A 23,069-nucleotide genomic window follows, 5' to 3' on the forward strand; every position below is an offset into this window, starting at 1 on the left:
TCTTTTTCAGGCTAGTTGCAAAAGCAGAAAGGCTAGCTTATGAATGGGATTAAAAGAGAGATTTCATTGCTTACTAATTCCCTCTATATAATTAAAATACCAGGCACATTTTCAGTATCTCTGGTGAAGTAGAGGTGTTTAGTTTTGTTACATAGTCTGTAGTTTATACTACTGCCACTTGTCTTGGTGTTACAGTGTTTGACACACTGCTTCTTGATCTTTGGTGTGATATTAAAGGAGGCAGAGAGCTTAACAGAAAAACAAGGGAAAGAGACAGTCAGCAGGAAGAACAAGTGTCATCCAAAGGTGACTGTTTGCATGCCCAAGTCTGTGCCCCCAGAGGAGCAACATTAGAAGATTCACACTGCAGAGAAGGAGACTTCTCTACAATAGAATATATTCCAGCCAAGTCACTAAATAAATAATCAGGCAAACAGCAACAGCAAGCCTCCAAAGGGGAGGGGAACTCAGTATCCAGATTTCTTACAAGATATTGTCTAGAATGCCCAGTATAAACCCCCCAAAAATATGAGACATGCAAAGAAACAGTAAAGTGTGAATCATATACTAGGAACTTCAGGAAGGGTAGGCTTAAAAAATAATTTAAGCAGTGGGAGGGTATTATGAGGAGGGAAATTGTGATTCTTACTAGATTGCAGATTTCTCTAGCACATACTCCCTTTTCCCTCGTCCTTAATTCTATCTGCTATCAAATGCTCTTCTTAATGCTTCCTTGCTTATATAAGCATCTTTACATGCTTCTTTCAACTGGGCCTGTCATTCTTAACCTATACCAGTTGGAGAAAGACCAGAGAGCCTCAATTATATCTACTCAATTGGATCTTTAACACTTACTTCTGGTCTCAGCCATTACGACAAAGTAAGATCCACCTTATGGTGTCAGGTTCAGGATAGGTTTCCAACCTCTGGTGCATGCTCTTCTGTAACTAGCTTTCATTCACAAAACACTGGACACATAATTTGACCCAAGTCAGCAATCCTACTTAACCCCTCTTTCAATATGAATTTTTCTTTAATAACTTTCATGTATTAAAACAAAATACATGAATGTTATTTCTCTCCTTTGACCTAGTTAGTACTTTCTAAATCCCGCCAAATGTCCAAATCACATAAAAACTCAGATGGGATGGGATGCAGTCCCAATGCTGGTACTGCCTCAGATTTACCCATTTCCCCCTCCCCAGTTACAAGGTGTACATAGTAAGAGGACCTGATAGGCAGTTTTTCTTAGACTACAGAATATCTTGTTACTCTTCTACATCTTTGATGTCTACTTGATTTACATAGCCTTAAAAATGGCATTAAACATTCTTGAGAGAGTCAAAGAATTTCTACCTGGTAGTAACTTTCCGTAATGTGGGACCATGGTTTGTCTCTTGACCAGTGGGGGAAAAATGCCACGTTCCACTCATAGGTATATCCTTACAGGCAGAGAGCTTAACAGAAAAACAAGGGAAAGAGACAGTCAACAGGAAAAACAAGTGTCATCCAAAGGTGACTGTTTTATATGAGTGTCCTCTTAGCGTAATCTTGGCCGTTATATCATTTACTTGAACTCCCCAAGATGATTAAAGTTTGTATGGGACAGTGCATTGTGTATGAAAAGCACTGGTTAAGGAATTATGGGGCATCAGCTTGTACTCAGTTTTGCATTATCTTGGTGTGTGTTCTCAATCAAATCACAAAACATCTCTAAGCTTCAATATCATGAGGCTTATATGATTGCTAAGAGCCCTTCAAATTCTAATGTTTTATGATTGTGCAATGCAGACATTATATTATGTCTCTTCGATAATACAAGTACTAATTAAGTTAGTACTACACACAGACACAAAGACACACATACATGTATGTTATTGGTTACCTTAGAATGTGTGTTGAAATTTGTTTTATATCCATAGAGACTGATACAGAACGCATGAGAGATACTGTTGGAAGAGAAAAAGCAATTGAACTCAAGAAACATCATAAGAGTCACCCTGGTAAGAACAAGAATTTTCCAAGTCTAATATTTATGGTTTATGTCTTTTCTGGGATTTAATTAACTATGAACCATTAATGATAACAGTAACTGTATGTTAGTATTAATGGACAGTAATCTTCATGAATTTCCTCTTATAATTAGTTAAACTCTAGTATTTACTGTCAATGGAAATTTAGCTGGATATTTTTTAGTTGTAATCTCATCCATTTGGAAAGTAATCCATATAATCCAATGCTCTAATGACCTTAGAATATGCTTGGTTTAAGTATTTATAACTGTGATTCTACTCATTTTCTTGCTGGCTTAGAAAGGAATATTGCTTTGAAATTGAAAAAGCAAAAAAGCTAGTTGATGAGTGGTATAAGAAGAGGAACATAACAGTTATTTTCACTGATTACCAATTTCCTCAAATAATTAAGTTGGTATGTAAATTTATATCTCTACTAGAGTGGAGTTCTCTAGCTGAGTTTTATTATTCACAGATTACTGCTTTAGTCCTGGAGTAACAGGGTTCGATACATTTCTCTTTGTTGCAAGAAATACTGTCGTTATGAACTTTTTACAGAATTGATGCTGAAAGCTAGCATTGGAAAGTAACAATCCTCAGATATAAGCACCAAAATACGTGTTTTCACTGAAATTTAAGGCAAGATTTCTGAAACTTTGCTTTTGAATGCTTTATTTTATTATATTCTCGCTTTTATTCCTGTAAAAAAAATAGTGTTGTAAATGAATCAAATAAATATTACTTGCTCCAACAGCTTTTAACTGGGGAAAAGCTGGTGGTGTAAAAATGAAATTGTTGGAACCAAGCAGTTAAATTTGGTGTATTACGATAAGCCATTTTTCCATGTCTTTAATTTTCAGAGTATTTTTGGCTAGGTTCTTTCAATTAATTTTTGCTTCCATGTTGCTTATTAATAGGAGTCCTTGTCAGTTTTGAATAACAGCCTTAGACACAGCAACAAAGTGCTTTCATTTACATCCATTCAATTTAAAATGTCATGCCTTTTATCAACAAAACTAAGTTAATTAATTTATACTTATTAATGGTGAGTTTATAATTAAATGCTCTAAAGAATATTTTATATTAGCAATATAAATTCCTAAGAGAAAAGGTATTAAAAAGAGAGTACAGATCAAATATAGAAATAAGATAAAATGTGGTTAGATTAAAGGTCAAAAGTAAGATGGTACCTAAGAACACAGAACAAAGAAAAGGAAGAGAAAATGAAGAATTAGTTTATAGAAATTGGAGTGATAGAAAAGTAACCCCTCAAATGTGGGAAGACAAACTGCAGAAACAAAGACTAATACATGGAGTTTGGGAAGTAGTGTGCAAATAGTAATGGTGTCTATGTGATTTTTTTTTTTTTAATTTTACTTTAGGTGAGAATTTATTTAAAAACAAAGATAGGTCCACACAACATCAAACAGAGTTTTTTTACCGGCACGTTGCACCAAGTAAATTCTCAACAAACGTGATCAATTTTTCACCCTTTGACAATCAAAATAAGAGATATACCAATATAAAATAAATATCTGACTACTTAGAATACTTTTTGTAGTATGCTTTTAAAATTTTACTCTTTATGAAATATTTTCAACACCCAGAAAATATGTAACACTAACATAAAATACACAACATTCTAATGGTTCCCTATCTATGATGTTACAATCCCAGTCTCTCCCTTCTCAGCTTTTATCATATGCAGTCATAAAGAATATATAATGATGCTCTATACAAATATATTCCAAAATATCTTATTGTGCCCTCTTTATTTCTTACTATTCTTCATTATGGAATTTCCCACCTTGTCTTCCTCCCCACTACCCACATTACTGCAGGTTAGTCAAATTTATAAAAAATGTGTGTGCACACACACATACATACACACTCCTTTTTAGTAGAAATTCCCAAGTTAACTGCTTTTACTTCCTTTTTGGTCTCTAGAGTATATTTTTATGCCATCTCAGCAATACTTTTTAAAGTACATTTTTTAATCTAGCATTTTAGTTCTTGGAATTAGAGAGGTCATTTGGGATAGCTAGTGTCCTATACTACTGGATTCAAAATTACATTTAAATTGGAATACCAAGCTGTACCAAAATATTTTCATACAAACAATCTAGGCTTGATGCTTTCATGAAAATAAAATCAAGAATAAACATAAACATGACAGTATGGCCCCATTACCCTAACATGCCTTAAGGCTTTTATTTTTAGTAATTTGAATATCCTCCGCAGAGTGTACTCTTATTTGACAAATATGAATGGCTAGCTTAGAGTCATGGCTTCTGGAGTAAATTGTGTCAACAATATTTTATTTTCTCAGTAACAGCCTCTCAGGCTGTGGCTTCAGTTTAATCTCTAGCCACTGATAAAATAAGATGAGGTTTATAATCTTTGTTTAAATGGGAGTGTTCTACAATAGCACATATTACTTTTATAATAAGTAGGATATATGAAAAATAAATCTTATGAACATTGACTGAATGGGGTGAGGGGAAGCCAGTGTTTCATGCATAGAGCTCTGATCTCCAAAACTATTCTTATAAATGCATCCTTCTAAATATAGTGTACAGATCAAATAAAGAAGTGAATATTCTGCTTCAAAGTAAAACAGGGTTGGGATACAGGTCGAAATTAAGGAAGATGCTAAGAATGGAAACTGTCCATCAGAGAAAAGCCATGTGTGCCACCCTCCGTATCCGTTTAAAAAAAAAAAAAAAGTGAGGTCTTTGCTGCTAATTAATTTACCCATGAAGAGTAGGAAGAGCTCTTATACATGTGCATTTGCAAATACTAAAAATGTTACTCCATCAAAATGCTATAAAAGAAGAATCTTTCTTTACGAAAGAATCTTTCTCAACCAGAAGGAAAAAAGCTCTCTAAATGACTTTGAAAGAATTGGACAAATCAGGGAACTAAAGACAATGAGTGAAATTCCCTCTAGAATATTTGGCAAGAGAGAAGGAATTTTACAGTGGTTACATCAACAAGGTAGAACAGGAGTTTTCTACCATCTTCCACCCAAAGAAAATCAACTTGACAATCACCCACAGACAAGAGAGCCTTTGTGGAAGTCCAGGAGTTAAAGCAGAAAAGTTTCAGCACACTGTTGGAATAAAAAACAAAAATCCAAGATTGGAGGCATTGAAGAGGGTAAGAAGAACAGTTTACCTGCATCACTCCTCCCCCAGGACAGCAAACCTCGGTGCCAAAAGAGCCCTTCTCCTCCCATGATTTATCCCATGGGGGAAAGTGAGAACATGAGTGACTGCCCAGCTTCTCTAGCTGTATAGGACACTGTCAAGAGACCCATTTCTCTCTTGTCCCATCCAGAGAACTATGTCATGAGCTGCATGACTAGGAGTGGTGAGTGGCTGAGAGAACAGCAGCCAGGGCTCAGAATAGAATATATGAAAGAGATGTGGTTACTGCTAACCACGTCAAGGACTCCACTGGGAGTCCCACACATCAGCTACTGAGAGCACCTCAGCTGTGAACCCGCTAAAACTGGCCCATTTCCAACACTCCATGCACCTCACCCACAAACCCTCACCCTGTGATTGGCTCCCTGTGTGTGTTCCCGAAGGCAGCAAAAATGAGCTTTCACAGACAGCTAGTGAGCACCCACAGAAAGCAGGCCCAAATCTGAAGGCCTTGGAGAAACCACAAAATGGAACATACGGCACTGCCAGAGGGAAGGCCAAATGGAAGCTGGCAGCAACCAGTCTGGCACTACAGGATAGGAAGAAGGCATACAAGCTTAAGAATTCTGCCACAAAAGATAGCAAGAAGTGTAGAGCAGATGTACTCATAGGAAAGGTCTAAGAAAGCCTCAGAATCCTCAGCAGGGCTGATAGAAAGGATGTATTTCTGAAAAGCCGTCAGTAAAGCAAGGAGGAGGTGACTGCTTCTTCAAATGCAATGACAGCAGTACAAACATCAAGGAACATGAAAAATCAAGGAAACATGATGATGCCATGAACGAGATACAATAATTTTCCAATAACCCCGGAGAAAAGGAGGTTTGCAATCTAACTGATAAAGAATTCAAAATAGCTGTTTTAGGGAAGCTTAGGGAGCTACAGGAAAACACAGAAAGACAGGTCAACAAAAGCAGGAAAACAATGCATAAATAAAATGAGAAGTTTAGCAGAGAGTAGAAATCATTAAAATCGAATCAAATTCTGGGGCTGAAGAATACAGTGAATGAAATGAAAAATGCAATAGAGAATTTTTTTTTTTTTTTTTGCGGTACACGGGCCTCTCACTGTTGTGGCCTCTCCCGTTGCGGAGCACAGGCTCCGGACGCGCAGGCTCAGCGGCCGTGGCTCACGGGCCCAGCCGCTCCGTGGCATGTGGGATCTTCCCGGACCGGGGCACGAACCCGTGTCCCCTGCATCGGCAGGCGGACTCTCAACCACTGCGCCACCAGGGAAGCCCTGCAATAGAGAATATTAACATCATAATGGATCAAGCAGAAGAGAGAATGTGTGAAGAAGAAGGCAGTACCTTTGGAATTATACAAAGAAGAGTAAAGAAAAAAATTTTTTAAAGAATGAAGTAAAACTGTGAACTATACGACAATAAGCTAAATAATGTATAAATGATTGGAGTCCCAGAAGGAGAAGATAAGGAGAAGGCGGCAGAACACTTATCTAAAGAAGTAATGGCTGATACAAATAGAATTACCATATGACCCAGCAATCCCACTACTGGGCATATACCCTGAGAAAACCAAAATTCAAAAAGAGTCATGTACCAAAATGTTCATTGCAGCTCTATTTACAATAGCCCGGAGATGGAAACAACCTAAGCGCCCATCATCTGATGAATGGATAAAGAAAATGTGGCACATATATACAATGGAATATTACTCAGCCTTAAAAAGAAATGAAATTGAGCTATTTGTAATGAGATGGATAGACCTAGAGTCTGTCATACAGAGTGAAGTAAGTCAGAAAGAAAAAGACAAATACCATATGCTAACACATATATATGGAATTTAAGGGGAAAAAAAATGTCATGAAGAACCTAGGGGTAAGACAGGAATAAAGACGCAGACCTACTGGAGAACGGACTTGAGGATATGGGGAGGGGGAGGGGTGAGCTTTGACAGGGCGAGAGAGAGTCATGGACATATACACACTAACAAACGTAGTAAGGTAGATAGCTAGGGGGAAGCAGCCGCAAGGCACAGGGATATTAGCTCGGTGCTTTGTGACAGCCTGGAGGGGTGGGATAGGGAGAGTGGGAGGGAGGGAGACACAAGAGGGAAGACATATGGGAACATATGTATATGTATAACTGATTCACTTTGTTATAAAGCAGAAACTAACACACCATTGTAAAGCAATTATACCCCAATAAAGATGTTTAAAAAAAAAAAAAAAGAAAAAAAAAAGTAATGGCTGAGAACTTCCCAAATCTAGGGAGAGATTTGAATGTCCAAGGTCATGAAGCTAATAAATCACCCCCAAATTTCAATTCACAACAATATCTACCATGAAATATTATAATAAAACTAAAATCAAAACCAAAGATAGAATTTTTAAAGTAGCAAGAGGAAAATATTTCTCTCACACAAGTGAATCCTTATCAAGCTATTAGAAGCTTTTTCTGCAAAAACACTGCAGGCCAGGAGAGAGTAGGATGATATATTCAAAGTGTTGAAAGAAAAAGAAAACTGCCTAAAAAGAATACTTTACCAGACAAAGCTGTCCTGTAGAAATGAAGGTGAGATAAGGCTCACAAACAAAGGAGAGCTGGGTGAATTCATCACTGTTAGAACTGCTTTATAAGAAATATTGAAAGGAGGTTTTCAAGCTGAGATGAAAGCACACTAATTGGTGATATGAAAATATACAGCACCCTAGTAAAGTAAGTATATAGTCAAATTTCAAACATTCTGATGCTGTAACACGGTGGCGTGTTAACTCTGTCATAAAGGTGAAAGGACAAAAACATTAAAAATAACTACAGCTATGGTAGTGGATACACAATATAAACGAAAGGTAAATTATGACATCAGAAACATAAAAGGTGAGGAGTGATGGCACCAAGATGGTAACATAGGTCATTCCTGATGTCACTCCTCCTCACAAGAAGAATTACTAAAAACTGTTCATGGACCAGACACCACTGAAAAAATCCTAGAACATGGACGAGTGAGGCTGTAGCACACCCCCTGCACAACAGAGACCAAAACACACCACATTAGACGGATAAGAGGAGCGGCTACACACTGACCATATTGCCCTTCCCCCAGGCTGGTGCAGCACCACACCAAGAAGTCTCCCCTCAGCCCTCAGTTCCTCCAGTTTGAAAGAAGAGCCCAGCGTGGATTTCCAGCTCTACCAGCATTGTGGGTCACTTCTTGAGAGCCCTCACTTCTTACCACAGGGATTTCGGGGTGATCTGCTGGGCTTGACTACTGGGAATCTGATTGTGACAGAGAAGGGGGAGGGGCTTGCAACAACCAGCACTGGGATCTTGGCAGACCAAGTTCTTACCCACAGTACCCAAGCAGTAGTCCTGACCAGCAGCTTTGCTCTCCTGGAGAAACAAGAGGGTGGCACAGTCTCACCAGGTGACACACTGAGATGCAGGTCTGTATGGTTTGGTTCCTCAAATGAAGAGCCTTGACAGCTCTGGAGCCCTGTCTACCCCCTCCAAGCAGGGGAGCTGAGTCCTAGCTTGATATACTGCTGAGTAGCTCCTTGCCCCACCTTACCAGACAGATGAGTCAGAACACCTGGAAACTATGGAGCACTTCCTGAGTGAAGAGTATGGCAGGCGAAGCTGATTGTCCATAGAGCAAGTCCAGTGGCACCATTTAACCAGGGAACTTGGGGAGCAGTTCAGCTTGAGTCAAGACTTCAAAGAGCCTTGGAGGGATTGAAGTCAGTTTCCCTGCTTGGCACAGGCAGGGAGCTAATTAATAGCCCCCACCAACTGTTAGACAAAGCTCCTGGCCCCTCTTGACCAGAAAGCCTGATCAGGAAGACCAGGGGGCCGGCTTGCAGGTGGCCCTCCCATTCTGCCCAGGCAGGGGAGCTCAATTTTGCCTCACTCCTGAGTGTAGCTCCTGGCCCTTCCTGGCCAGAAAGCCTGGCCAGAACACTTGGAGGATTTGTATCCAAGCAACACTTGAGCAGAGAGTACAGCAGGCAAAGCTGATCTTCAGCAGAGCAAAGCCAGTGTCACCATTCAGCCATGAAATCTGGGGCTCGTATTGCTTGAGTCAAGACCATAAAAAAAGAGCCTTGCCAAATGATGCGACTGACAAGGGCTTAATTTCCAAAGTATACAAACAGCTCATATATCTCAATATCAAAAAAACAAGCAACTCCATCAGAAAATGGGCAGAAGACCTAAATAGACATTTCTCCAAAGAAAACATAAAGATGGCCAACAGGCATATGAAAAGATGCTCAACATCACTAATTATTAGAGTAATGCAAATCAAAACTACCATGAGGTATCACTTCACACCATTCAGAATGGCCATCATTAAAAAGTCCATAAATGACAAATGCTGAAGAGGATGTGGAGAAAAGGGGACCCTCCTACACCATTGGTGGGAATGTAAATTGGTGCCACCACTATGAAAAACAGTATGGAGTTTCCTCAAGAAAACTAAAAATAGAGTTAGCATATGATCCAGCAATCCCACTCCTGGGCATATATTTGGACAAAACTGTAATTCAAAAAGATACATGCACCCCTACGTTCATAGCAGCACTATTCACAATAGCCAAGACATGGAAACAAACTAAATGTACATCAACAGATGAATGGATAAAGAAGATGTGGTACATATATAAAATGCAATACTACTCAGCCATAAAAAAGAATGAAATAATGCCATTTGCAGCAACATGGATGGACTTAGAGATTATCATGCTAAGTGAAGTAAGTCAGAAAGAGAAAGACAAATACTACGTGATACCACTTATATGTGGAATCTAAAATGTGACACAAATGAACCTATCTATGAAACAGAAACAGACTCACAGACATAGAGAACAGACTTGTGGTTGCCTAGGGGGAGGGGATTGGGGAGGGATGGATTGGGAATTTGGGATTAGCAGATGCAAACTATTATATATAGAATGGATAAACAATAAGGTCCTACTGTAAATCACAGGGAAACTGTATTCAATATCCTGTGATAAACCATATTGGAAAGGAATATAAAAAATATATACATATATATAACTGAATCACTTTGCTGTACAGCAGAAATTAACACAACATTGTAAATCAACTTCAATAAGAAAAAAATATCATGTCTTCTACAGAGAATATCTTACAAATGGGGAAAAGATAGTCTCTTTAATAAATGGTTTTGGAAAATTGGATATCCATATGCAAGAATGAAATTGGACCTGTATCTTATATTGTTTACAATGTTTCACTCAAAATGGATTAAATATTTAAATGTGAGCTCTAAAACCTCAATACTCCTACAGTAAAACATAGTGAAAAAGCTCCTTGACATTGGTCTTGGCAATGACATTTCAGACATTGCACTAAAAAGCACAAGCAACAAAACCAAAAGTCAACAGCTTGGACAACACAGCAAAAGGAACCATTGAAAATCACAAGGCAACCTAAGGAATGGGAGAAAAGATTTGCAAACCATCTATCTGATAAGGGGTTAATATCCAAAGTATATAAGGACTCATACATCTCAATATTAGAACAAACAAACAATGCGACTATAAATGGGAAGAGGCCTGAACAGACATTTTCCCAAAGAAGATATATGAATGGCTAATGGACACATGAAAAGGTGCTCAACATCACTAATCAAGAAAATGCAAATCAAAGCCACAGTGAGATATCATCTCACACCTGTTAAAATTACTATTATCAAAAAGATAAAAGTTGGTGAGGATGTGGGGAAGAGGGAACCTTTGTGCAGTGTTGCTGAGATTTTAAGTTGATACAGCCACTATGGAAAACAGTATAGATGTTCCTCCAAAAAATAAAAATAGAACTATCGTATGATCCAGCAATTTCACTTCTGAGTACATATCTGAAGAAGTCAAGTCACTATTTAAGAAGAGATATCTGCACTCCCATATTCCCTGCAGCATTATTCACAATAGCCAAGTCTTAGAAACAACCTAAGTGTCTGAAGACAGATGAAGAGATAAAAACAGATAATCGAATGTCATTCAGCTATATAAAAAAAGGAAATCCTGCCATTTGGGACAGTGTGGAACTTGAGGTCATTATATAAGTGAAATAAGTGAGACAGAAAGCATTTGTATGATATCATTCATATGTGGAATCTAAAAAAGCTGAACTCAGAAACAGAGAGTAGAATAGTGGTTACCAGGGGCTGTGGGGTGGAGGATATGAGGAGATGTTGGTTAAAGGGTACAAACTTCTATGGAGAAGAAGAATAAGTCCTGGGATCTAATATACAGTGTGATGACAATAGTTAAAAGTTGCTAGGAGAGTACATCTTCAGTGTTCTTACTACAAAATTTAAAAAGGTAATTATGTGTGGTGATGGAGGTTTCAACTAATTCTATTGTGGTAATCCTTTCATGTATCAAATAATCACATTGTACACCTTAAACTTATGCAATGTTTTATGTTAATTATGTCTCAGTAAATCTGAGGAAAAATGAAAATGTAGTGTAGACATAGAATATTATTCAGTCTTAAAAGATAAAGATGTCCTTCCATACACAACAACAAGGATGAACCTGAAAGGTATTAATGCTAAATGAAATAAACCAGTCACAGAAGGACAAATAATGCATAATTTCACTTATAAGAGATGTAAAATAGTCAAACTCACAGAAACAGAGAATAAAATCGTAGTTTCCAGGGGCTGGGGGTAGGGGGAAATGGGTAGTAGTTAAATGGGTGTAAAGTCACATTTATACTACATGAGTGAGTTCTAGAGACCTTCTGAACAACATTATGTCTATAGTTAACTATACAGTCTTGTGCATGTAAAGATTGTTAGAGGGAGTGCTTCATGCTAAGTGTTCTTACCACATACACATAAAAAAGCAAGGAGACGAGTAGTCTTTTAGAGGCGATGGATATTTTTATTACCTTGATTATCGTGATGGCATCACAGGTGTATGCATATTTTCAAATTCATCAAAATGTATAAATATACACAATTTTTGTATACTAAGTATACCTCAGTGAAGTTGGGGGGAAAAAGACGCTACCCAAGGAACACAGAATAAAGAGAAGGAAGAAAAAAGGATGAAATAGTTTATAGAAACTGGAGTAACAGTAATAGATGAGTGGCCAAACTGTGGGAAGGAAACATTACAAATGCGTAAAGACTAATACATGTAGTTTGAGGAGTAGTGTGTAAATATTCAGACTTCATATAATTTTTGTTTTTAAACTTTATTTTAGGTATGAGTTTATTTAAAAACAAAAATGCATTCTCATATCAAGATTTCTACACCAGGCACATTGCACCAAGTAAATATAAAACAAAAGTGATTAATTTATCACCCTTTGATGATGAAGGTAAAAAATTATATATAAAGATATAAAATACTATATAATTACTTAGAATGGTTCTTGTGGTATGGTTTTTCATTTTACTCTTTTTTGCATCTTTTTATTCAGAAACATCTTAGATAAATCCTTGCAAGCCTGAAAATGAAACAACTTTAATTTATCCTTTTTACTAGCAGAATTATTTATTTGATCATTCTTCTATTAAAGGTCATTGACTTTTTAAGTTTTTTCACTACTAAATGTGTCCATGAATATATATTCTTACATTTGATGTTTTTATCTCTTTGGGGTAGTGTCGCAGGATTGGTAGTGTTAAAGTGTATATTAATTTTTAATATTAAAAGATACTGTGAGACTGTTTTCCTAAAAGGGTGTTAACATTTTTACCAGCAATTTGGGAAAAATATACTTTTCTCTACATAACCGTCAGCCATACAGATTGATGGGGTTTTTTTTCATTTATGCCCATCTTAGAGTTATTAAATCATATCTCAATCTTTTTAAAATTTTTTCCACATTTGTTAGTGTTATTTTACTAAATAATTACCCAAAAACTATTTAGCTTAAAGCATAACTATTCATACAGTTCATGATTTGGGAGTTAGCAATGTAGACTGCTGTGAGCTGGGCTAACTTACACATCTTTTGTCAGCTTGTGGTCACTTGTCTAGCAGTTGGCTCACTGTTATTTGGGACAATACAGGTATATAGTTGGGGTTTATCAGGAGATAGAGACCACACTAACTGTTTGAAAAGAGAGCAAGAATAAAAAACTAGTTAACTAAGTATAAAATTGTTAGCCAAGTAGCTGAAAGTGTAAAAAGAATTCTAAGGTAACATGGAGAAAGCAGTTTCAGGAGAAGTTTCCACCATTAGGGCTAAAGGAGACCTCTGAGTGTAGAGGATGTTACTTGGCTGATTTTTCAGGAAGAGTCTCAGATGTACTTCTGAAGAGGAGGCACTGCTAGTGTCTCGGGTGGTGAGAATTTAATAAAACTTGTTCTGCATATGTTGGAAAGAATGCAAACCATTTGTGTCATGGAAAGAACTTCTGCTCCTGGGAAAAAGAAACATTGCTGGCATGATGTTCACCAGGACTGAAAAGGGACATGAACTCTCAGGAAGCCCATTGGTAACCAAGTGGGAGAAACAAATCCCTTGTTTCTTTTCCAAACTTGCAATCTACATCTAGCTTGCCCTATTTGCACAGCCTAACTTGGAGCTACCTGGCAAAGCAAAAATGTAGTTCTTAGAATCCCGGATCCAGTACCACAAAGCAGAATGTAGAAGAGTGGTTTGGGAGATAAGAGAAAATAAGCTTTTCAGGTGTCACAGGAGGTGACCTGGCTACATGTCTCTCATCTTCCAGCTGGTTGGCTTAGGGGTCTTTACATTGTAACCTCAGGTTCTTAGCACAGCATGTGGGGCAAACCTTAATGAACAAGCAATTTTGACATCTCTGCTTGCATTTGTTTGCTTTTCTTGCATTCACTAAAGTCATATACTAAGATCAGAGTTGTGTGGGAGGACATGAATACAGGTAGTCAAGGACATGATGAGGCTGTTATCGAATCCAGTGCACCAGTGCTCCCTCTGTTTGCAAATATCCATGATCCCTACCCCCTGCATGCAAAACACACGTGCTCTTCCAAGAGCTACACAGACTCTCATTAAAATTTGGCATCAGTGCCAAAGACCACAGTCTTGTGATCTGTAATCATTTTCAGAGACAGTTCCTATGATATGACTTACCACAAAACACACACACACACACACACACACACACACACACACAAAATATAGTAGCACAGACAAGGATAGATTCCACGGTAGGCACTCCCCTACAAAAAGGTGGGAAAAAAAAGCAGAGGCATATAGCAGTCAATGATCCATAAATTTAGGTCATCTTTTCCATCATTTGATTATATGTTAATTATAATTTTCTCAGTAAAACTATGCATTCAAAAACCAGGATGTTGGGAGATCCCAGGAGGGAATGCAGACTAGGACATATAGAACTGACTTCACTGCAAATTTATGACAGGTGACATCATCATCATGATGGCATAAGATACCCCTCCTAAACTCTCCTCTTCTCAACAACAAAAATTTGACATCCATCCATGAACAAAAGTGGCTTTGTGAGAGTTTGGGATCCAGCATCATACGCCAAAGGATCCAGAGTTTCATCCACCTGTGCATCAAATAATAGGAAGATAGACCTCCATCCTGACTGTGGGCTCTTCAGTAGCTTATGAACTGGTTCCAGCCCCTCTTGGCCATGGTCCAGAAGCATCTGGATAACCTCGACTTGGGCAGTCATCACAGACAAGAGAGCATTTATGGAAGTCTGGGTTTCTAGAGGAGAAGTTCCAGCACTCCAGTGGAGTGAAAAATAAGAATTTGGACACAGTAGAGTGGATAAGAGGAACAGTTTGACTTTGCCCGCCTTCCCCAAGGTGACACAGCTAGGGCCAAGCAAGGCCATCCTCTGAGGGGGGTGAGAGGTGGGGTGGGAGGAAGAGCAGGTGAATGAACACCAGGCTTCCTCAGCTGTCCAGGACACTGCCAAAGAGACTCATTTCTCTCCTGCAGCATCCAGAGTACTAAATTTGGGGTGAGAAGAGTTCAGGAGAGAGGCACATAACATTTTGGGGGAGCATTAAAGGGATTCGGTTCCTGCTGTGAACTCCATCAGAAAGCCCACCCATGAACTTCTGGGAAAGCCTCACCTGCGGATCCGCCCGGCTAGCCTGTGGCACCCCAAGCAACAGGCATGCCTCACCCACTTTCCCTCACACTGCAGCCAGCTCCCTGTGGATGCTCCTGAGGGTGGCGGCAGAGCAAGCTTTGTTGGACATCTAGGGAGCACTTGGAGAAAGCAGGCCGGAGTCTGTGGACCAGAGAGAAACCAGAAACTTGAGCTGTAGCACCACTTTAGGGAAACAAAAGGGTGGCAGTCAGCATTGGGGCTGATGCATTGCAGAATCCAAAGATATACAAGCTTAAGAATTCTGCCACAAGAGGGAGCAAGAAGTGTGAGTAGTTGTATCCACTCAAGGTCTGAGAAAGCCTCAGAGTCTGTAACAGTGCTGATGGAAGGTATTTCTTCCCTGAAGGCAGTAGTAACGACTGAAGGAAGTGACTGCTACTTCAACTGTGAAGACAGCACACAAAACCCCAAGCAACACGAAAAATCAAGGCAACATGATACTACCAAAGGATCACAATAATCTTCCAGAAACCAACCCCAAAGACATGGAGGTCTGCAATTTACCCAATAAAGAATTCAAAATAGCTCTTTTATTTTGTATGTGTTAATAATTATATATAATATTATTAATCTATAAAATATGCAATATTCATATATATGTATACATATACACACACAATGGAATACTATTCATTCCAGTGAATGTATATCTTTATTTAGATTTCTTTAATTTCCCTGAGCAATGTCTTGTAACTTGTGGTAAAAGCTGTGCCTCTCTGTTAAATTTATTACTATTTTATTATTTCTGATGCTTTTGCAAATAAAATTGTTTCCCTAATATCGTTTTTGGATTATTCAGTGCTCTTATATAGAAATAAAATTGAGTTTTATTTTATATGTCCAGCAATACATTTTTATGCAGTAGTCTTTTTTAGTCAGTTAACTGAAGAAAAGAGAAAAATGTATATTGTCATTTATATTTACCTATGTAATTACCTTTAAGGTGCTTTTTTATTTCTTCATGTGGGTTTGAGTTACCATCTGGGTGTCATTTTGTTTCAGCCTGAGGTTTTCCCTTTAGCATTTCTTTTAAGACATGGCTGGTAGTATAAGATCAATATCTCTTAATTTTTTTTTTTAATTTAGGAATATCTTTGTTTCATCTTTATTTTTGAATGATAGTTTCTCTGGGTATAAAATTCTTGGTTGTGAATTTTTGCTTTCAGCACTTTGAAAACAGAATCCCCCTGCCTTCTCTCCTCTAGTCCTCATACTCCCCCAGCCCTAGGCAACCACTAATCTAATTTCTGTCTCTATAAAATTTGCCTATACTGGACATTTCATAGAAATGAAATCTTATGAGTTCTTTTGTGATTTGCTTCTTTTACTTAGTTCTGATCTCCAAACTAGTCTTCTAAATATACATCTTTATTATTTTAATTAAATTAATGATCTCAAAAACTTAATGTTCATTATTTTAATTTATTTAATTTTATTTTTATTGGCAACTAACTTAATGTGTGAGTATTAAAAATAAAAAGTTATAAGTGTGACCCATCTTACAGCTAACTTATCTTCTAAATATTTCTGGAAGAACCTTATGAGTACTTTTCACCCCATGTGACTGAACGTCCAAAAGTACTTCATAGAGCATCTAGGGCTGGGTCAAGTGTTTATAAAACCTTCCACTTTCCTTCACTGAATAAAGAACATTCAGGTAATTTGTAATATTTTTAGTGTACAATGTGATGTTTTCAATGAATAAAGATTTAATTATATGGAAGTTACCAGATTGTACTAGCCTTAGTCATATAACCAATTTAGCAAAACATAAGTGAAAGTAAATTCTGAATTAAGCTCATCTAACATACATGCATGCTTAGTGGATGAGTGGTGTCTCTGGCATGGCTCTTCCTTCCCCACCACCACTAAATTGGAACTCGAGTTTTTTCTCAACATTCCTTTCTTACACACTATTATAGATCCTGCAGATGACTGAGATAAACCCATCTTATAATCCTCTTCCTTATATTTATATATACCTCTTTTGTCCAATCCCAGTCAAGGTCAATAGAAAGAGTCAACATGAGGGTAAGTATGAAGGAAAATAAACATTATGTTCATTTTCTTCCTTTCCTTTCATTATCATCTCCCAACCATCTAATCCACTAATATTTAAGAACTAATTTACAGACCCTATTTCTTATCCATTGCTCCAGTGGTGTTATATAATCATGCTTTATTTCTCTGCAAGATACATGTTGTGGAAATTAAACACATTAATGTAATTTTATCTACTAACTTTGAGAAACTACCGTCTAAATATTGCACATTCTGCATTTTATTTTAATGTATTTTTCTCTAAGTGAGCATACTGAACCTGTTTTCATTATTACATACTTTTATTTTTAACAGTGCTCAAAATATGTATCTTTAAAATAGCATTTCTATAGCATTTCTCGCTCCATTCTAGCACTAGATTTTTCACTGTAGGAATACAAACTTCTTTTTTTGTTAAATAAAGATATGCTTTATTTAAGATAAAGATATGTAGAGATAAAAACTTTACTTGAGAATTTATTGATTTGATTGCTTAAGTATTTTTTTATTGACATACTATTTAAAAAGCTCTTTCTCTAACATTTTATATAGTTTTTTAGTTATTTCGTTTTCTTGATTTGCACACTTATTGTTTATAAATATCAAATACCCGGCAAGGAAAAACCAAAGAGAAAATATTTGTGTTAGTAAAGCTGCTTTATCTAAATCATTAAAAAATAAATACAGAAGCTGTACTTTAGAAGTGGATTAATGAGATTTATTTTAACTTTTTAAAAGTTTAAATGAGGTTATTTCTAGAATAATTTAGTGACACTATTATTTTTTAGGGCATCGAAAAAATTTGACCTTAAACAAAAAGAAAGGTGAACTTGATACTCTGCCTGCTGAGATCGCTACAGCTAGAAAACCTATCTATAAAGGTAAAATAATCCATGCTATACAAAGATATATGAAATAAAACCTTATACTATGTTTCCAATGACTCCATTTACCAATCACCTCAAACCTACGGGCCCTCTCCTCCCGACAGCCTATTAGGAGCAAAGCCAAGTATATTTTTCCAAACATTTTTTCATATACACACAGAGAGAACATATATGTTCTGTACAATAAGAGGATCATATGCATTGATTGTCCTCACCTCTGATCCAAGTAAATTTTTTCTTCACATCTTTATTGGAGTATAATTGCTTTACAATGTTGTGTTAGTTTCTGCTGTATAACAAAGTGAATCAGCTATATGCATACCTATATCCCCATATCCCCTCTCTCTTCTGTCTCCCTCCCACCCTCCCATCCCACCCTTTGTGGTGGTCACAAAGCACCAAGCTGATCTCGCTGTGTGATGCAGCTGCTTCCCACTAGCTATCTGTTTTACATTTGGTAGCGTATATATGTCAGTGCTACTCTCTCACTTTGGTCCAGCTTACCCTTCCACCTCCCCATGTCCTCAAGTCCTTTCTCTACGTCTGCATCTTTATTCCTGTCCTGCCCCTAAGTTCATCAGAACTTTTTTTTTTAGTTTCCATATATATGTGTTAGCATACGGTATTTGTTTTTCACTTTCTGACTTACTTCATTCTGTATGACAGACTCTAGGTCCATCCACCTCACTGCAAATAACTCAATTTTGTTTCTTTTTATGGCTGAATAATATTCCATAGTATATATGTGCCACATCTTCTTTATCCATTCATCTGCCTATGGACACTTAGGTTGCTTCCATGTCCTGGCTATTATAAATAGTGCTGCAATGAACATTGTGGTACATGACCCTTTTTGAATTATGGTTTTCTCAGGGTATGTGCCCAGTAGTGGGATTACTGGGTCATATGGTAGTTCTATTTTTAGTTTTTTAAGGAACCTCCATACTGTTCTCCATAGTGGCTGTATCAATTTACATTCCCACCAACAGTGCAAGAGGGTTCTCTTTTCTCCACACCCTCTTCAGCATTTATTGTTTGTAGATTTTTTGATGATAGCCATTCTGATCAGTGTGAGGTTACCTCATTGTAGTTTTGATTTGCATTTCTCTAATGACTAGTGATGTTGAGCATCCTTTCATGTGTTTGTTGGCCATCTGTATATCTTTTTTGGGGAAATGTCTATTTAAGTCTTCTGCCCATTTTTACATTGGGTTGTTTGTTTTTTTGATATTGACCTGCATGAGCTGCTTGTAAATTTTGGAGATTAATCCTTTGTCAGTTGCTTCATTTGCAAATATTTTCTCCCATTCTGAGGGTTGTCTTTTGGTCTTGTTTATGGTTTCCTTTGCCGTGCAAAAGCTTTTAAGTTTCATTAGGTCCCATTTGTTTCTTTTCGTTTTTATTTCCATTTCTCTAGGAGGTGGGTCATCTTGCTGTGATGTATGTCATAGAGTGTTCTGCCTATGTTTTCCTCTAAGAGTTTTATCGTGTCTGGCCTTACATTTAGGTCTTTAATCCATTTTGAGTTTATTTTTTTGTATGGTATTAGGAAGTGTTCTAATTTCATTCCTTTACATGTAGCTGTCCAGTTTTCCCAGCACCACTAATTGAAGAGGCTGTCTTTTCTCATTGTATACTCTTGCTTCCTTTATCAACGATAAGGTGACCACATGTACATGGGTTTATCTCTGGGCTTTCTATCCTGTTCCATTGATCTATATTTCTGTTTTTTTGCCAGTACCATACTGTCTTGATTACTGTAGCGTTGTAGTATAGTCTGAAGTCAGGGAGCCTGATTTCCTCCAGCTCCGTTTTTCTTTCTCAAGTTTGCTTTGGCTCTTTGGGGTCTGTTGTGTTTCCATACAAATTGTGAAATTTTTTGATCCCAGTAACTTGATATAGACTTTTATTTCTCACACCTTTAAGTTGCTGCATATTTTATCATATGAATATGCTATAACTTATTTAACCATTCCTCTGTTGAAAGACATTTCCATTTCTTTTATTGAAGTATAGTTGATTTGCAATATTGTGTTAGTTTCAGGTGTGCAGCATAGTCATTCAGCATCTTTGCAGATTATATTGCACTATAGGTTAATACAAGATAATAAAAATTATCTGTGCTATATAGTCTGTCCTGCTGCTTATCTATTTTATATAAAGTAGTTAGTAACTGTTCATCCCATACCCCTAATTTGTCCCTCCCCCACTTCTCTCTCCCCTTTGATAACCACAAGTTTGTTTTCTATATCTGTGAGTCTGTTTTGTAAATGTATATTTATTTGTATTATTTTCAGATGCCACATATAAGTGATATATATCATTTTTACCCTGATTTATTTCACTAAGCATAATATTCTCTAAGTCCCTCCATGTTGCTGCAAATGGTAGTATTCTTTTCTTTTTTCACACACACTGTATTTTATTTTTACAAGAGATAAATAAACTGACACCAAGCATTGTAAATGGATGACCACAACAAAAGCAACAATGATTGCAATAACTAAACACGAAACACACTCATACTATGTCATAATATTGACATTCAGTCCAGTAATCCTCCACTGTAATAGCTCCTTTACTTTGCTGTGAAAATTGATTCGTATATTTTTGCCTCTGAGTGCCTCTGGGATTTTCTTTTTTTTTTTTAACTCAAACAGAAAGTCACAAAAATTATAATCATCCTTATCAGTTCACTCAGTCCCATGTAATTTTTTTTATCTTGATCTTTTGTTAGAACATTCATGAATTCATCAGTTTTCCATTAGAGTTCTGAAAATGCTTATTCATTCAGTTCAGCAGTATAGTCAGTTACCAGAAACCTGTGCTTGTCAGAGTCTTTTCCATGAATTCCTTGAAGATGAAACCCTTTTATAGGAACATATTTGCAAAAGCATCAGAGCACACCCAGAACTGTCTGTAATGACAAAAGCCTTAAAAATGACCACGGTTAAAGATTTGATGACAGTTCATAATAATGCAATTGACAAGGAAATTTAGTTATTTCTGAGATACACATTTTAAAGTAATAACTAGAATTATGACATTATACCAGAACATATAAGATTTTTAGAAATTTCATGTAACGTCTGAAACATTTATATTAACATATTTCCATACCAATAACCCAAAGAAAGTTTAGTGTTATTTGGGTTTTTTGTTTGTTTGTTTGTTTGTTTTTACTGCAGGTTCTTATTAGTCATCAGTTTTATACACATCAGTGTATACATGTCAATCCCAATCTCCCAATTCAGCACACCACCATCCCCACCCCACCATGGTTTTCCCCCCTTGGTGTCCATACAATTGTTCTCTACATCTGTGTCTCAACTTCTGCCCTGCAAACCGGTTCATCTGTACCATTTTTCTAGATTCCACATATATGCGTTAATATACGATATTTGTTTTTCTCTTTCTGACTTACTTCACTCTGTATGACAGTCTCTAGATCCATCCACGTCTCAATAAATGACTCAATTTCGTTCCTTTTTATGGCTGAGTAATATTCCATTGTATATATGTACCACAACTTCCTTATCCATTTGTCTGTCGATGGGCATTTAGGTTGCTTCCATGACCTGGCTATTGTAGATAGTCCTACAATGAACATTGGGGTGCATGTGTCTTTTTGAATTATGGTTTTCTCTGGGTATATGCCCAGTAGTGGGATTGCTGGATCATATGGTAATTCTATTTTTAGTTTTTTAAGGAACCTCCATACTGTTTCCATAGAGGCTGTATCAATTTACATTCCCACCAACAGTGCAAGAGGGTTCCCTTTTCTCCACACCCTCTCCAGCATTTGTTGTTTGTAGATTTTCTGATGATGCCCATTCTAACTGGTATGAGGTGATACCTCTTGTAGTTTTGATTTGCATTTCTCTAAAATAATTAGTGATGTTGAGCAGCTTTTCATGTGCTTCTTGGCCATCTGTATGTCTTCTCCGGAGAAATGTCTGTTTCGGTCTTCTGCCCATTTTTGGATTGGGTTGTTTGTTTCTTTAATATTGAGCTGCATGAGCTGTTTATATATTTTTCCTTTGTCCTTTGTCCGTTGATTCATTTGCGAATATTTTCTCCCATTCTGAGGGTTGTCTTTTCATCTTGTTTATGGTTTCCTTTGCTGTGCAAAAGCTTTGAAGTTTCATTAGGTCCCATTTGTTTATTTTTGTTTTTATTTCCATTACTCTAGGAGGTGGATCAAAAAAGATCTTGCTGTGATTTATGTCAAAGAGTGTTCTTCCTATGTTTTCCTCTGAGAGTTTTATAGTGTCTGGTCTTATATTTAGGTCTCGAATCCATTTTGAGTTTATTTTTGTGTATGGTGTTAGGGAGTGTTCTAATTTCATTCTTTTACATGTAGCTGTCCAGTTTTCCCAGCACCACTTATTGAAGAGACTGTCTTTTCTCCATTGTATATCTTTGCCTCCTTTGTCATAGATTAATTGACCATAGGTGTGTGGGTTTATCTCTGGGCTTTCTATCTTGTTTCATTGATCTGTGTTCTGTTTTTGTGCCAGTACCATATTGCCTTCATTACTGTAGGTTTGTAGTATAGTCTGAAGTCAGGGACTCTGATTCCTCCAGCTCCGTCTTTTTCCCTCAAGACTACTTTGGCTATTCGGGATCTTTTGTGTCTCCATACAAATTTTGAGATGATTTGTTCTAGTTCTGTAAAACATGCCATTGGTAATTTGATAGGGATTGCATTGAATATGTAGATTGCTTGGGGTAGTATAGTCATTTTCACAATATTGATTCTTCCAATCCAAGAACATGGTATATCTCTCCATCTGTCGGTATCATCTTTAATTTCTTTCATCAGTGTCTTATAGTTTTCTT

At 37.0% G+C, this 23,069-nt stretch overlaps 1 protein-coding gene across 24 annotated transcripts in view; it reads left to right on the forward strand.

The window, feature by feature from the left end:
• CCDC7 (coiled-coil domain containing 7) overlaps positions 1 to 23,069 on the forward strand; it is a 287,188-nt gene that overhangs the window by 251,717 nt on the left and 12,402 nt on the right. For 5 of the 24 annotated variants that reach the window (XM_029236322.1, XM_029236328.1, XM_029236323.1 and 2 more), the window contains 2 exons: positions 1,923 to 2,003; positions 8,284 to 9,374. In XM_029236322.1, the coding sequence (XP_029092155.1) occupies positions 1,923 to 2,003; positions 8,284 to 8,660 (458 nt within the window). In that variant the 3' untranslated portion in view covers positions 8,661 to 9,374. Of the gene's footprint in view, positions 1 to 1,922; positions 2,004 to 3,394; positions 3,545 to 8,283; positions 9,376 to 12,416; positions 12,534 to 14,571; positions 16,093 to 17,222; positions 17,247 to 17,301; positions 17,332 to 18,128; positions 18,222 to 23,069 lie in introns of those variants that run through there. The other 19 variants (XM_029236330.1, XM_029236329.1, XM_029236335.1 and 16 more) reach the window with 10 other exon arrangements.

This window comes from Monodon monoceros, unplaced genomic scaffold (genome assembly GCF_005190385.1).
Source record: "Monodon monoceros isolate NGI ecotype Baffin Bay Population unplaced genomic scaffold, NGI_Narwhal_1 Super_Scaffold_21, whole genome shotgun sequence".
NCBI classification, from domain to species: Eukaryota; Metazoa; Chordata; class Mammalia; order Artiodactyla; family Monodontidae; genus Monodon; species Monodon monoceros.